The sequence below is a fragment of the Danio aesculapii genome, chromosome 8 (genome assembly GCF_903798145.1).
Source record: "Danio aesculapii chromosome 8, fDanAes4.1, whole genome shotgun sequence".
NCBI lineage: Eukaryota > Metazoa > Chordata > Actinopteri > Cypriniformes > Danionidae > Danio > Danio aesculapii.
The window spans coordinates 38,020,822-38,037,486 of NC_079442.1; the positions used below are offsets into that span (position 1 = coordinate 38,020,822).

At 35.7% G+C, this 16,665-nt stretch overlaps 1 protein-coding gene across 1 annotated transcript in view; it reads left to right on the forward strand.

Annotated features, from left to right (window-relative positions):
- Nucleotides 1-16,665, forward strand: part of agbl4 (AGBL carboxypeptidase 4) — a 746,666-nt gene that overhangs the window by 695,471 nt on the left and 34,530 nt on the right. Inside the window, exon 11 of the mRNA XM_056463891.1 lies at nt 13,198-13,360. Within this exon, the coding sequence (XP_056319866.1) occupies nt 13,198-13,360 (163 nt within the window). The remainder of the gene's footprint in view (nt 1-13,197; nt 13,361-16,665) is intronic.

A 16,665-nucleotide genomic window follows, 5' to 3' on the forward strand; every position in this document is an offset into this window, starting at 1 on the left:
GTTTCAGACCGATACCGGGTTTTTAGTATTTTTCTCTCATAGACTGATTGCCGCCATTATGCATTCACAATAGTATGAACTTCTAAAGGAGTGGTAAAATTTATATTTATATTATCTATTATTTTTATTTTTTACATTATTATTTAAAATACAAATGAGAGAAAACTGATTCTCACTTTTAAAGAGCTGACCCCCATACATCTTGTTTCGACAAACTTTAGGGGGATCAACAATTAATTAGGGGGGTCAGTTCTCCTCAAACCCCCTGTAATTCGCACCCTGGATGTAACAAAAGTAGAGTCAAGCTTTAAATATTCTTAATATATATTAAATTATCTAAAAAAATCAAGATGCTAATGGTCTAATTTAGAGATGCCCAAACTAGGGCCTGCAGGCTGAAGTTGGCCCATGCTAACCTTTGATGTGGCCCGCTATCCCATCTGAGTGTAATTTAATGTAACGTTTTTTTATTATTATTGTTAAAAGCTACCTGAAATTAAATGAGCTAATTCAATTAAATCAGAAATTAAGTTTCAATTAAATGGTGTAAATTAATTAGATTTAGTTTAAATGTACAAACTGTCACCCGATTAATAGAGAAAAAAATCAAGACAGGTTTGGCTTGACTAGTGTATTCAGCGTGCTTTAAATGTGATTGTTTATGTTTTGCAATAAATTATCATTTTAAATGTTAAACTGCATTAGTTATTACGATTTAAAGTAATGTTTTCTATTTATTTTAAATCTTATGAAACAAATTAGGAAATTACCCATGGCAACTTTATCATTCATTCATTCATTCATTCATTCATTCATTCATTTTTTTGTCGGCTTAGTCCCTTTATCTTAGTCCTTTCTGGGGTTGCCATAGAGGAATGAACTGCCAACTTATCCAGCACGTTTTACAAAGCGGATCCCCTTCCAGCTGCAACCCATCTCTGGGAAACATCCATACACACTCATTCACACTCATGCACTACCCAATTCACCTATAGCACATGTCTTTAAACTATGGGAAAACCGGAGCGAACGCAGGGAGAACATGCTAATTCCACACAGAAATGCCAACTGACCCAGCCAAGGCTCGAACCAGCAAACTTCTTGCTGAGAGGCGACAGCACTACCTACTGCGCCACTGCGTCGCCCATGGCAACTTTAATGTAATATATTTTGGTATATTTACCTTCAGCCCTTGGCTCTCATGATTTTTGGTTTTTGGCCCTTTATACGAAAAAAGTCTGAGCACCCCTGGTCTAATCCAATTCAATGACCTAAGCTAAGCTAAGATAAAAGTGCTCCCACCAGACCTGGAGATTGGCTGCATGGGTTTATAAATGTTTAAATCCAATTCTTGAGTTCCCAAAAAAAGTGTTTCTTTAAAGGCATAGTAAAAAGTTCCGTTTGAAATTTCTGTGAAACATATAATAATGGAATACGATAATTTGGAAAATGCGCCACCATCTTTTCTTTTCACATAAAAGAAGGTCATTGGTGCACAAAGTTGTTTTGAATGTTCTTTTAAACTTTTTTTGTGTTAATTCATACAGCTGTAAGATGACATGAATGTGAATGATGGAATTTTCATTTTTAGCTGAACAGTCCCTTTAATATATTGGAGGATGTTGTATTAACTGCTAGGCCACCGCTCTGACAGATTTCTAAAGAATACGCTGTGAAACATCTCATAAATTGTTCATACATTACAATTGCATTATGTGTGACTGACTGCATGTGGATGTAAATTAGAAATGGCAGCATGAATGTTGCACATGGCATTGCCAGATTACATTAGTTTCTCTCTACTGTTGCACTGATAGGTTCCTTTTTCTTCGGCGAAAGAAAATCATTGGCTGAATTTCACCTCCGTCAGCCTTTTCCCTCTGAACTCTATACTCATTAGCAAACACCGCATGGAGAAAAAAGCGTTATTGGTATTTTCTCCAAAAATTCGATACACCCCATAAATTAGCAAATTTTTTGTTTCCACGGCGAAGCGCATCAACAGGAGCTATTTTTCTAGGGGACGGCAAGTAACCTTTTCAATTCTGCAGAGCAAGACAATAAGCAGACTCAATATTGCTGATGAGGTGTCTATATGAGAGGAGCAAAGACACTTTAACCATTTGCCACGGTGAAGCTCTTTTGGATGAGCCGGGAACCGCATGCTGATGAGGACACGCTTATATACATCTGAAAAGATGCATGAACCATCCGTGCACCTTCATAACACAGAGCCAGAGAGACATTATTGCGTCTGCTCATCGGCACAGACCGACTCTACTATATCTCAGCCCCTTCTAATTTTTTTTCACTTGACAGCTATATTAATTGGTAATTTCCACATGGTTTTCAGTGTCAGAATGGGATCGCATGAATCAAGAAGATTGGTTTGTATTTATTTGCTTTGTTTGTTTACAAATTTTCTTCGGGTTTATTTGTCGTCTGTATTCAGAGGGATCGTTTGGATAGATGTTCCTTCCAGCTCATTGCACCCCTTCTCCACGTTTTCTTTCTTGCTCTTCTATTCATCTGGGCTTCATTATGCTTTCCAGAGGGGGATTTCTATCTTTGGTGTCATCATTATGTTGACGATGTGGTTAAAATAGATGGATGCAAAATGCAAAGATTGATAGTGGATTAATAGATAAACCTTTGGTAATGTAGGGATGTTTTTAGGGCTGAAAATGCTGACCAAAACCGCAATGTTTATTTAATGCTTCTCTGGTGACACATATAAGATTTTATACATGGATTGAAATATTAGTAGATAGACACTGATTAAATAACTAGATTTGTACATCGGTATATATATGGATGAATGGATGGAGGGATGGAAAGGTGAGTGGGTGGGTTAATGGATGGATGGATGAATAGATAGGTGGTAATTTGCTTGAATGAAAAAGTGAAAATGGATGAATAGACAGACATATTTATGGAAGTAATGTGGTTGGATTGATAAATAGTTCGCAACGTAAATTGATGCATCTATAATATATTTATTGCTGCATTCATTGAAATAACGATGATAGATGATAGAAGTAAATATTGGAATGAATACATAAGATATGGGTAGATGAATAGATTAATGTACAGATGTATGCACAGATGTGTGGAATGACGGATGGATGGATGGATGGATGGATTGATAGATGTATGGATGAAATTTGGATGGTTGGATATACTGTAATTTGGATGCATTGATAGATGGATGGATGGTTAGTGGGTGGGATGGATGGATGGATTGGGTGTATGGATGGATGAATAGATAGGTGGTAATGTACTTGAATGAAAAATTGAAACTGAATGAATAGACAGATATATTGATGGAAGTAATGTGGTTAGATGGATTGATAAATAATTAGGTAGCAACAGTAAATGGATGCATTTCTAATATATTTATGCAATAGATAATAGGAATAAATATTGGAATGCATGGATGTATGGACTGAAATTTGCATGGATGGATGGACTGAAATTTCGATGGATGGATGGACTGAAATTTGGATGAATGGATTGATGTATGCACTGAAATTTGGATGGATGGATGGATGTATGGACTGAAATTTGGATGGATGGGTGGGATGGATCGATGGACTGAAATTTGGATGGATGAATGGACTGAAATTTGGATAGATTGATTGGATGAATGTATGCACTAAAATTTGGATGGACTGAAATTTGGATGGATGGATGGATGGATGGATAGATGGGTGGATGGATGGACTGAAATTTGGATGGATGGACGGATGGACTGAAATTTGGATAGATGGATGAATGGACTGAAATTTGGATGGATTGATGGATAAATGTATGCACTAAAATTTGGATGGATGGACTGAAATTTGGATGGATGGAAGGATGGATGAGGTTGTTGCTAGATCAGATACGTTTGCAGCCGGAAAGTTAACGAGAATTATTTCCATTAATTATTACATTTCCAATTTATTGTATTTTATTAACTTCTATCCCCACCCCAACCCAAAACCCAACCCTCACAGTAACGGAAAAACAGAAACGTTAGTTGTACAGAGTATTATTTAAGTTATCTATTAAATTACCCAATAAATTGTATTTTTTAACGGCTACTTCCACCCCAACCCTAAACCCAACCATCACAGTACTGTAAAAATATACATTTTTGTCATAGTGTCTTAAAAAAAATGCTTCTATATTAATGCGCACTTCTGGCCGGCCGCATATCCGATCTAGACTTTACCGATGGATGGATGGATGGATGGATGGATGGATAGGCGCACAGATGGATGGACTGAAATTTGGATGGATGGATGGATGTATGGACTGAAATTTGGATGGATGGATGGATGGATGGACTGAAATTTAGATAAATGGATGGACGGACTGAAATTTGGATGGACGGATGGGTGGATAGATGCATGGGTGGACTGAAATTTGGATGGATGGTTGGATGGATGGATGGACTGAAATTTGGATGGATGGATAATAAATGGATGGACTGAAATTAGGATGGATGGATGAATGGATGGATGGATGGATGGATAAGCATATTGTTAGCTAGTTTCAACCAGTGGTATATGGATGGGTGGAAGGATGGAAATAAATATTGTTTAATGGATGGATTGCTGATGGATGAATAGATAGAAATATGCTGTTAAATAGATATGAGTTTATTTATATAGATTGAAAGTATTGGTTAAATTGGTAGATAGAAAAATGGGTAGTTGAGTTAGATCTATACATTGGTATGTGGACAGTAGACATGGGTATATGAATAGATATGTGTACAGGTGTATGGACTGAACTATGTGCGGATGGATGGATGGAAATATGGGTAGTTGCACGCCTAGCTAGCTAGATTCACCCATTGATATCGGGATATTAAATAAATGGATTAATAAATTTTGAAATGGAAAGAAAATTGCTAAATGGATGGATAGAAGAACATGTTGATGGACAGATGGATGTGCTTGTTTCCTAGAGAACGGTCAGTGCGTGTGTGACCTCAACCCAGCTCTGTTTTTTGCTTACCCAGAGTTTTCCTCCAGTGATGGTCCCATTGTGGAGGTCCCCCTCTCCCCTCCCCATGGCCCCTAATGTCGCTCTCTTTGTCAGCATGCTGTTCCTCCAGCCTGCAACAGTGACCTTCAGCATGCAGGAAGTGTGACATTTCAGTAGCTCAGCCAGCAGAATACGGGCAGAGGACTAACCTTTACTGCCCAGTCACCCATCTAGAATTCGCACACTTCTCCCGCACAAAGAGACGCTTTTCACAACCTATGACTATTCTCTGCCTCTCTGAAAAAAAAAAATGTCACCACATTATTTATGATCCTCTATAAATGCTGTTTGTGTTTTGCGTGTGTGTGGGTGTGTGCACAATTTAAAGGTAAGCTCTGCTTTTGTGGATCTAATGCATCTCACGTGTTTTGAAGTAGAGTTCTATGAAGCGCTGCTATGCATTCATTTTGTGTGACTGTGTGTATGTGTGTGTGTGGGGACAAGAGGGCACAGAGGGCAAGCCTCCAGCTGGCATGTTGCCCTCTTTCTCTGCCTATTCAGCACAGAGCCTTCCCAAAGTTCATCCTACATATTGAGGGAGGGCCGCCTCTGGAGGGAGTCATGTCTCAACTGCGCTTAGCCACCAGCTACACGTCACACTGACACCAGATCAGTCACCTTTCTTGGGCAAAAGCAAACATTTACCAGCCATTATAGCTGAGCCATGGAAAGCAGCAGAGAGTGCAGTGTAAGCAAGCACACAACTGCAGCAAAAGTGGAGAGCTGGGGAAAAGTTGCCAGCATACTTAAGTACTCGTGTAATGGACAAAGTGGCATAAATTATCAGGCCAATTCAATGTGATCCATAATTAGTTTCCCGAATGAAATCAATAACTTCCTCCTTGTGGCGGCTCTGATCATGGTGTACGATAAAATGGGTTTGCAGGGGAGTGTTTTCAGGCAGATTAGTGCTTTTTTTTTGTTGTTTTTTACTGTACACGGCACAAAATGCTTTTCTTATTTAGAGTTTTTTGTCTTCTTTCTAGTTCAAAAATCGAACAATTTTTAAATCAAGAGGCATTTTAAAGACAAGCAAAACATTTGTTTTGTGTTCAGAAATTGTAAGTCAAAATTAAGTGATTGTAGTGGGGTAAGTAAAATATTCTTATTTGAAAGCGAAAGCAAAATTAGGTAAAAACTTTATAATAACTACACACTATGAATCATTTATTAAGCATTAGCATCTAGTGAATTCATTATTTGTTGAGCATTAATTCTACATTATTAAGCGTTAAGCAGTTTATAGCTGCAGCTACAAATGTTGTATTGTTGACTTATAAGTTATAACCACATTTATAATGTGCTTAATAATTGTACTTTCATACTTTGTGACTGGTTGATTTTTCATTACTAAATGAAGTATTGCATTATTTACAAACATTTGTATTTAAGTGTAGTTGGAGGTTTTTAAGATCGTTCAGAATGATTTGGTAAATGAATAATAAACTATTGAAATCAATGTTTATATATCTTATTATTCAGGCATATAGTAACGGTTACTATGCATGTTTATAAATGCTTTATTAACTCAACTTCCCGCAATTTTGTGACCTAATCTTAAGTGAGGAATCCCTTATGAATGAAAATTAAAGGCTTGGTATCATATGAACAATTATCTTTGCAATCTTATCTAAAGTAATATAACTGTAAAGTTTAAACATTGCTGAATAACCGGAGTGTCAAAATACGACATAAAATTAGATAAAACAACAACAATATAATAAGATGCAATGTTTAAACTGTTCAGTAATCTTATTTTAGTTAAGGTTGTAAAGATTTATTTATTTTTTATTCAGTTTCATTTGTGTATCTTTAAATGAATAGAAATTAATAAAGTCGTTTATTTTCTTTTTTCCTGTTTAGAATTTAACTGACCCTTAAATTGTCATTTATAAATTATTTATAAAGCATAAATAGTCCTCACTTTAGGTTAGGTCACAAAACTGGATGAAGTTGAGTTAATAAAGCACTTATTGACATACAAATTAACTATTAATATATGCCTGAATAATAAGTTTTGATTTAATTTGAATAGTTTATTAATCATTTACTAACTCATTCTTAATGATTTTTAAAAACACAACCAACAATGCTTAAATAACTGGGTTGTAAATAATGCAATACTTAATTTACTAATTAAAAACAAATCATTAACAAAGTATGACAGTACAATTGTTAGGCACATTATAAATGTGGTTATAAGTCAAGAGTAGAGCATTTGTATCTGCAGTTATAAACTGATTAATAACATTTATTAATGTAGAGCAGGGATCACCAAACTTGTTCCTGGAGGGCCGGTGTCCTGCAGATTTTAGCTCCAACCCTAATCAAACACACCTGAACAAGCTAATCAAGCTCTTACTAGGTATACTTGAAACAATCAGGCAGGTGTGTTGAGTCAAGTTGGAGCTAAACTCTGCAGGGACCCCGGCCCTCCAGGACCGAGATTGGTGACCCCTGATGTAGAGTTAATGCTTAACAAATAATGAATTCACTATTTACTAATGCTTAATAAATAGTTCATAGTGTGTAGTTATTATAAAGTGTTACCCAAAATTATTTAACAGAAAAACTGACTTATTTTTGGCACTATTATTGAAAACAAACCAATATTTTTTGCATGTTTAGAAGATGCTTCTTGGTTTGAGAGTTTTTTTGGACTATAAAACAAGACACAAACTCAAAGTAATAAAAGTTTTTGTTTCAGTGTAGATACAGATTATGACAAAATTATTGTCTCTTCTGTGAAATTGTAATTCTTTTAACCCTTGTGCACTGTTAAAATTTACTACCCCATTGTTATGTTCGAAATGAAAACATCCACTGAATTAAACTGCTGTAAAAGTGCATCAGATAAATATTTTTGTTCAATTTTTTTTTTTTGCAAAAATCTGTTAGTCAACCTCAGTCCTGATCAAAACTGCTAAATTGTTTGCAAAATTTACACCATTGTAACTCTTTTATTGCCAAATTTACAAATTATGTGACTGATTTGGTGAAAAGAACTCACAAAATAACGTATTTTAAATATAAAAAGTAATTGTGGACTGGATTCTTTTTACCTTTTATCATAGACTTGGAAATGTGAACGGTTAGTAACAGCATTCCCTTTGATGCATTGCTAGATTTTCATTTGTTTCTCCCTAATTTACAGTTGCCTGTTTTTGCCATTATAACCACATTTAATGGTGCATAAATACACAGTCATTGTTTTTGTTTACTCCATGTAGTTCTGAGAGCTGAGATGCATATTTTGATTTTCTTAGACACATCAAGAGAAGTGCATAAAAGTCACTCTCACAGACACACATACACATACACACTTTAATTTGCTAAAAAAAAATCCAGAAACTAAGCTTTTTTTTTTTTTTTGCTAAATGTTTAATGGTGCCATCTGATGATCAACAGTACAAATTGTACCTCTTCCCAACAGGGAAAACCACCAACAATCAAAAATGCATGATTATATGCTGTCATGGTTATACAATCAAAGAAAATGTGGTTATTATGGAAGTCAATGGGGCAAAAACAGCAACCAACAGTAAATTAGGGAGGAAAAAATGAAAATTTATCAAAAACAATGCATCAAAGGCAACGTTGTTTCACATGTCCAAGACTTTGATAAAAGGTTAAAAAAAATCCAGTCCACAATTACTTTTTATATTGAAAATTAGTCATTTTGTGTGTGTTTTTTTACCAAATCAGTGACATCATTTATGAAATTGGCAATTGAAGAGTTAACATTCAAAGCATTTTCTCAAAATATGTGTCAAAATAAGATGTCACCAAAAATCATCCCGTTAGCTGAAACACAAATGTTATGGCCAAATTAAGACAATCACCTCAGAGTGGATGAAAGCATCCCCAACAGCACCTCCTTTCTAATAATTCATTTATTTTGTTTTTGCCATGATGACAGTTAATAATATAATTACAGACAGATACTAAATGCAAGATACTAGTATTCAGCTCAAAGTGTATTTTAAAGGCTTAACTAGGTTATAGTTTAACTAGGCTAGTTAGGTTAATTAGACAAGTCACTTGAAATTTATTCTGGGGTCAGTTTGGAAAACTAAAATAGAATGGGGCTAATAATAATGAACTTGAGAACTTTATTAAACATCCACTTTGAAATATTTGAAATATTCGGATAGCCTAGTGGTTAGTGCGTCCACACATAGCACCCAGGTGCTTGCGGCGACCCGAGTTCGATTCCTGGCTCAATCACATGGCAGCAACTTTGCCTTTGCCAATCCTCTGTTCTCCACACTTTCGTGTCTGTAAATCTTCACTGTCCTATCAATAAAGGTGAAAAACCTAAAAAATAATTATTAAAAAATAATTATTATTATTATAGTGTGTATGGGTGTTTTCCAATACTGGGTTGTGGCTGGAAGGGCATCCACTGAGTAAAACATATGCTGGAATAGATACGCCATATGCTGGCAGTTCATTCCGCTGTGGCGACCTCTGAAATGGACTAATCCGATAAAAATGAATGAATAATAATTATATAATTTTGTTTTCAGGTGTATTTTTCTTGCTATGACTTGACTTATTCCCCTTTTCCTTTAAAATATTAAAGACTATTTTTATCTGAAACTGTGGTCCGTGGTGATTTATACAATGCATGTCTGTGGCTACCGTCACTTTGAGAGTCAAAAAATATATACAGGCAAAGCTAAATTAATACATTTGACAATAAATGAATTCCTTATAAAGCAAAAGAAACGAAAAGCTGTAAAACTCACAAGACCCAGTTGCCAAGGCTGTTTATTACAGGTAATAATGCTGTAAATAATATTCAAGCAGCAGCACGGTGGCTCAGTGGTTAGCACTGTCGCCTCACAGCAAGAAGGTTGCTGGTTCAAATCCCAGCTGGGCCAGTTGGCGTTTCTGTGTGGAGTTTGGAGTTCTCTTCATGTTCGTGTGGGTGCTCCAGTTTCCCCCACAGTCCAAAGACATGCACTGTAAGTGAATTGGCTAAACAAAATTGTCCGTAGTGTATGAGTGTGTGTGTAAATGTGAGAGTGTATGGGTGTTTCTCAGAGCTAGGTTGCAGCTGGAAGGGCATCCACTGCGTAAAACATATTCTGGAATAGTTGGCGGCTCATTACGCTGTGGCAACCCCTGATAAATAAGGGACGAAGCTGAAGGAAAATGAATGAATAGTGCACAGATATTTCACTTCATGAGACCTGAATGTATCATCTGGAGCCAAGAGAATTCATTTTATTTTGACTGTACATGTTTTTGTTTTTAGTTTTTGATTCTTAAAGTGTCAATTGCCATTGACATGTTCTTTATGAATTATTAATGACCACCATTTCAGCTCCAAATCTTCGTTAATGTTCTGCCAAAGGAAAAAAACTCACTTACATCTCTGATAGCCTGCGGGTGAGTAAATTTACAGCAAATTTTCAGCTCTAGGGTGAACTATTCTTTTCAGCAATTCAATAAATAATACAATATAGTACAAGCTAGCGAACGTCAAATCAGTGTCACGTTTCTGCATTTTAAAACAGTTTTTACATCGCTTCAAAAATAATAACTTCATACAACAGTAGAGCAACAAGCACATTTTTTGCGCATTTATTTGGGAATACTGACTGTTCTTCATCTATTATTAATAGTCACTTTCTTTTCGGACCATTAGTCAACAAATCCTCTGTAAACACAGCAGGTGTCATAATCATTGCAGGTATGGAGGAGATGCCCTTTTAATTTAACCGAGCTGAGGACTGACTGAAAACCGTTCACTCACAGATCTTTTTCCCTCCCGCTAAGCAATTTCAAGTTCATTTATATTCAGACGAGATCAAACGTGGTGATTTTAGAGTAGGTGAGTTGTTTACTCCATCCATTTTCACTATTTGACCCATTCATGCAAATAGGCGGGTTCTGAAAGGGTTATCAGCCAATCTCTGACGCATTTCATGTTTTCACTTTCACCAAAAAAAGCACAATAAATGTGTACAGTGCTCAGCATATGTATGTGTACACTCCTCACAAATCTCTCATTTAAATAAATATGTTCTATAGGACGCTTTACAATGTTATTTTGCACATACAGTTGAGGTCAGAATTATTAGCCCCCCTTTGAATTGTTATTATTTTTTTATATAAATATTTCCCAAATGATGTTTAACTGAGCAAGGAAATTTTCACAGTATGTCTGATAATATTTTTTTCTTCTGGAGAAAGTTTTATTTGTTTTTTAAAAACCATTTTAAGGTCAAAGTTATTAGCCCCTTTAAGCTATATATTATTTCGATAGTCTACAGAACAAACCATCGTTATACATTAACTTGCCTAATTACCCTAACCTGTCTAGTTACCCTAATTAACCTAGTTAAGCCTTTAAATGTCACTTTAAGCTGAATAGAAGTGTCTTAAAAATATCTAGTCAAATATTATTTACTGTTATCATGGAAAAGATATTAGAAAGAGTTATTAAAACTATTATGTGTTGAAAAAAAGATTATCTCTGTTAAACAGAAATTGAGGAAAATGGGAGGCTAATAATTCTGACTTCAACTGTATATATTAGATTAGTCAGTACTTAAGCCAAATCGGGAGCTAATCTAACAAAATAACTTATTGTTATATAAGTTACACCCAAATTGTATGTTAGAGAAAAATATTTAAAAAATTTTTTTTTTTTTAAAAAGAGCAAAATTCAAGAGACTGTTGAAATTTTGAAGTTTATAAATGTTTTTTTTTTCTCTTCAATATTTCGCATGGATTTATATGTATTATCTTTCTATTTCTAAAGATGTTCTGTGACAAAAATATTATTTTAATAAATATATTCATTTTATAAATCTGTTTTGTTTATATGCACCAAAATACACTCAATGGCCACTTTATTAGGTACACCTTAGTAGTACCTGGTTGGACCCCCTTTTGCCTTCAGAACTGAATTTTAACTTGATAGCATTACGAAGCTGCTGCAGATTTGTCGGCTGCACATCCATGAATCAAATCTCCCATTCCACCACATGCCAAAGGTGCTCTATTGGATTGAGCTCTGATGACTGTGGAGACCATGTACAGTGAACTCATTGTCATGTTCAAGAAACCAGTCTGAGATGATTCACGCTTTGTGACGTTCGTTATCCTGCTGGAAGTAGCCATCAGAAGATGGGTACACTGTGGTCATAAAGGGATGGACATGGTCAGCAACAATACTCAGGTAGACTGTGGCGTTTACACGATGCTCAATTGGTACTAATGGGCCCAAAGTGTGCAAAGAAAATATCCCCCACACCATTACATTACCACCACCAGCCTGAACCGTTGATACAAGGCAGGATGGATCCATGCTTTCATGTTTTTGACGCCAAATTCTGATCCCACCATCTGAATGTCGCAGCAGAAATCGAGACCCATCAGACCAGGCAACGTTTTTCCAATCTTCTATTGTCCAATTTTGGTGAGCTTGTGCAAATTATAGCCACTGTTTCCTGTTCTTAGCTGACAGGAGTGGCACCCGGTGTGGTCTTCTGCTTCTGTAACCCATCTGCCTGAAGGTTCAATGTGTTGTGCATTCAGAGATGCTCTTCTGCATACCTCAGTTGTAACGAGTGGTTATTTGAGTTACTGTTGCCTTTCAATCAGCTCGAATCAGTCTGGCCATTCTTTTCTGACCTCTGGTATCAGCAAGGCATTTGAGCCCACAGAAATACTGCTCACTGAATATTTTCTCTTTTTCGGACCATTCTCTGTAAACCATATAGATGGTTGTCAGTGAAAATCCCAGTAGATCAGCAGTTTCTGATATGCTCAGACCAGCCCGTCAGTCACCAACAACCATGCCATGTTCAAAGTCATGTAAATCACCTTCCTTCCCCATTCTGGTGCTCTGTTGAACGGCAGCAGATTGTTTGACCATGTCTACATGATTAAATGCATTGAGTTGCTGCCATGTGATTGGCTAATTATTTAAATGTGTTAACAAGCAACCAGGTGTACCTAATAAAGTGGCCGGTGAGTGTATATGACCTATATTCACTGAGAAATGGATAAAAATATTCATTTTCATGATTAGGTGTACTCATTTATGTTGAGCACTGTATGTACTCAAGTACAGTGTGTCTCTTTGTTTGTTTTTTCCTTTATTAATCAGTCTGTTGTGTTGTATTTGTGTATCCTCTCCAGTCCAGCACTACGTTTAACCGTGATTTGGTGAAGGCTGGCACCGGTCGGCGGTTTCTGGGTGGTCTTCTGGACGACACATCATACTGCTACACACTGGAGGTCTCCTTCTACAGCTACCTGACTGCAGGAAGCAGTTCACCTGTCCCGTACACTGAGGATGGCTGTATCCTTTTATTCATATCAGCTGATAATAACACTACACCGCAAAAACAGATAACAAATAACTTTAAGTCACAATTTACAACATTAACAAACCTTTAAACGGCTAAGTCACCCAAAAAAAAAATAATAATAATAAAAACTTATTCTCCCAATAAGTGGGTCCAAACCATTATGTGATTATTTTTAATGTTAAAAAAACATTGCTGAAATCTGAAAACCTGTTGACTTCCATAGTAGGGTGTTTATATACGTGAATGGCTTCCAACATTTTACATAATATCTTCTTTTGTGTTTAACAGAAGAAAAAAACTTATAAAGGTCTGGAACTACTTGAGTAAAAAGTGTGTTAATTTTCATTTTTGGTAAACAATCCCTTTAATTAAGAGCATTAACTCAACAAACTACTAATTAGCTGCTTATTAATAGTAAGGTAGTAGTTGGGTTTAGGTTTTGGGTAGGATTAGGGATGTAGAATAAGATCATACTTTATAACTACTAACAGACACTTAGTTTTTTAATATTATGAATGTAATAAGCCAGTAATTATTACGATCAATTGTTACTTAAACTAAAGTGTTACAGTTTCTACTTATGAAAAAAAATGTGGTCACACTTTATATCAAATAGCCCTAACTACTATGCACTTGCATCCAAAAATTATTACAATGTTCATAATGTATTGCAGAACACTTCTGGTGCTCTTGAGGTGGAATACTGGTTGGATTATAGACAGGTTTGGTGGTATGGGTAGGTTTAAGGGTGGGTTATGGTGTAAGGGATAGTAAACGGTGTATATAAAAAATTAATTACGGATATTAATTATAGATATAATTACATGCAAGTATTCAATTAATCATAATTACAATGTACAGTAAAAACATGTATTTACACAATAAGTACATTGTAACAAAAGATTACTTTCAATGTAAGTACATGTTTGTTATGGCCCCCTAATATAAAGGGGGACCAAAAAGGGTTTTTATTTTTGCATTACTTGCTTTTGATATTTAATGACAATGTCATTAAAAAAGAGCGGTGCAAAGTGACATCAAAACCTGAAAGTATAATTCACTATGAGTTACCTTGAGATTTTCCTATTGTTTTTTTTTTAAATAATAATTTTCAATCTATTTATTAAAAGTGTCTGTGGCAAACATAAGTTGACAATACATGAAAAAACTCACCCATGTTGAAAATGTGAAAAGTTAAGATGCTGTGTGTACTTTATAAAGCTTATATGTTTGGAATACATCTGTTAGTAGACCAGGGGTGCAAGTCTCTGTAGGTTATGTTGTAGAGCAAACATTCAAGTATTGTCCAACTTATTATGCTGAGCATAGAACCTTCTTACTAAACATTGTACCAAACTTAATATTTGAAATGTTAGATTTTCCCTTGATATATATATATATATATATATATATATATTGATATATATATATATTGATATATATTGATATATATATATATATATATATATATATATATATATATATATATATATATATATATTGATATATATATATATATATATATATATATATATATATATATATATATATATATATATATATATATATATATTGATATATATATATATATATATATATATATATTGATATATATATATATTGATATATGATATATTTCGATGTGCGGTTTCAGTATCGTGTAATGTGATCATGGATTATTATGTGTAAAAGTGCAAAAATATCATTCTTTCATGCATGACGGCGATTTCCACCTCCCTTAAAAAATATAACAACGCATGCTATTCTTGTCATGAGCCTCAAGGTGTGGGGGCGCTGAGGAGCAATGTCCAGTCATGTCAAAGACTGACAGCCAGATGCTTTCATATGGACGTTGAGACACTGCTTATGAATTTTTCGAAACAAATGATGTGACGTTGTTTCGTTTTATTTGCTTCATACAGTAGGCCAATACAATGTCCTTTTTTTTAAAACGTTGTGACATTGCTGTGACATTGCTCCCCCAAAGGCAGCGGTATAGTGCAAACACTGTCCAACATTATTTAAAATATCTTATTTTGTGTTCAACATAAGACTTAAACAGGTTTAGAAACAAATCAAGCGTAAGTAAATAATGGCAGAATTTAAATTTTGGGGTGAACTATCCCCTAAACATCTGTGACACTATTTCAACATTCTCCTATGGCATTGCTGCACAATCCTCTTTGTAACCTTTATTTTTAAGAGCGCATCTCAAAATAGTCACTAGTGAAGGATTTAGGACTGTGAAAACTGAGATGAATGGGAATGTTAACAGATAGCTTTCTCCGCTCTTTAAAGACCTTTTTGCACACTTCCATTTCTTTCGGCTTCTCCTCTGGTGTCTCTGACCCTGAAGCCTCCTGCTGTCTGATGGAGGAAAGGAAGATAAAACGAACACGTGAAGGACGAACTTCTCATTTTGTTTCCACTCTCCAAATTTGTTCTGTCTCCGAGTGAGCTGATTAAGTTTTGGGTCTTTAGATACAGGAACCGCAGGTCGTATTATTGACAGAACGACTCTGAACAGGATTCTGTTGGTTATCGGTTGTTTGCGAGTTGGTTTGCTCAGTGACAAGCAAACACTATGTATCTTCCCCAAAGAGTCTTGCTCCAACTAGAACGATCGAGAACTCCATTGGCATTGAATTTCCTCCTCATGAGGAACGTATGGCTGCTGTAAAGACCCGATTTTCTCGAATCGATATCGCAGCTCGGTAGACAAAAGCCAATGCCTTGTGCTGCTGTCTCACTCTCTGAAATTATCTCTCCGATGTAGGTGCACCGAGCGACATACTGGGGTGGCGTCATGGTTCGATAATGAAGGCTGGGGTGATAATGTCACTCTATTGAAGCTCGGCTCTCTTCCCTGCGTTTAAGCCGCATGCTGGTCGTACAACTCCATCCCCTTATTTACCAGGAGCAATGCTCGCTCATTGATCTCTTAATTATTCTGGGAATCATTATCAGAGAGCGAGGCTTTGTTGGCCCGGTTGGCTGTGAGACTCACGGGAGATGTCGGCTGGCCTACAGAAGTGTGCCGATATGCTTGTTGTTACGTTACGTCAATATTAATGTGGTGTGAGTTTGTCTGTTTTAGTATCTGTGTGTTCCTAAGGCTGATTTCATAAACAATGAGGTCAGTTTACTATGGGTTGAGATGTCTCCTGCTGCTCCTGCTGAATTTTTCAGCCAATGATAAACTTCCGGTGAAAGGTTTATGTGAATATTGTCAATTTCATAAGGCTCATTTTACAGCATTAATGTTGTAATGTAATTAAAATGCAATGTTAAATAG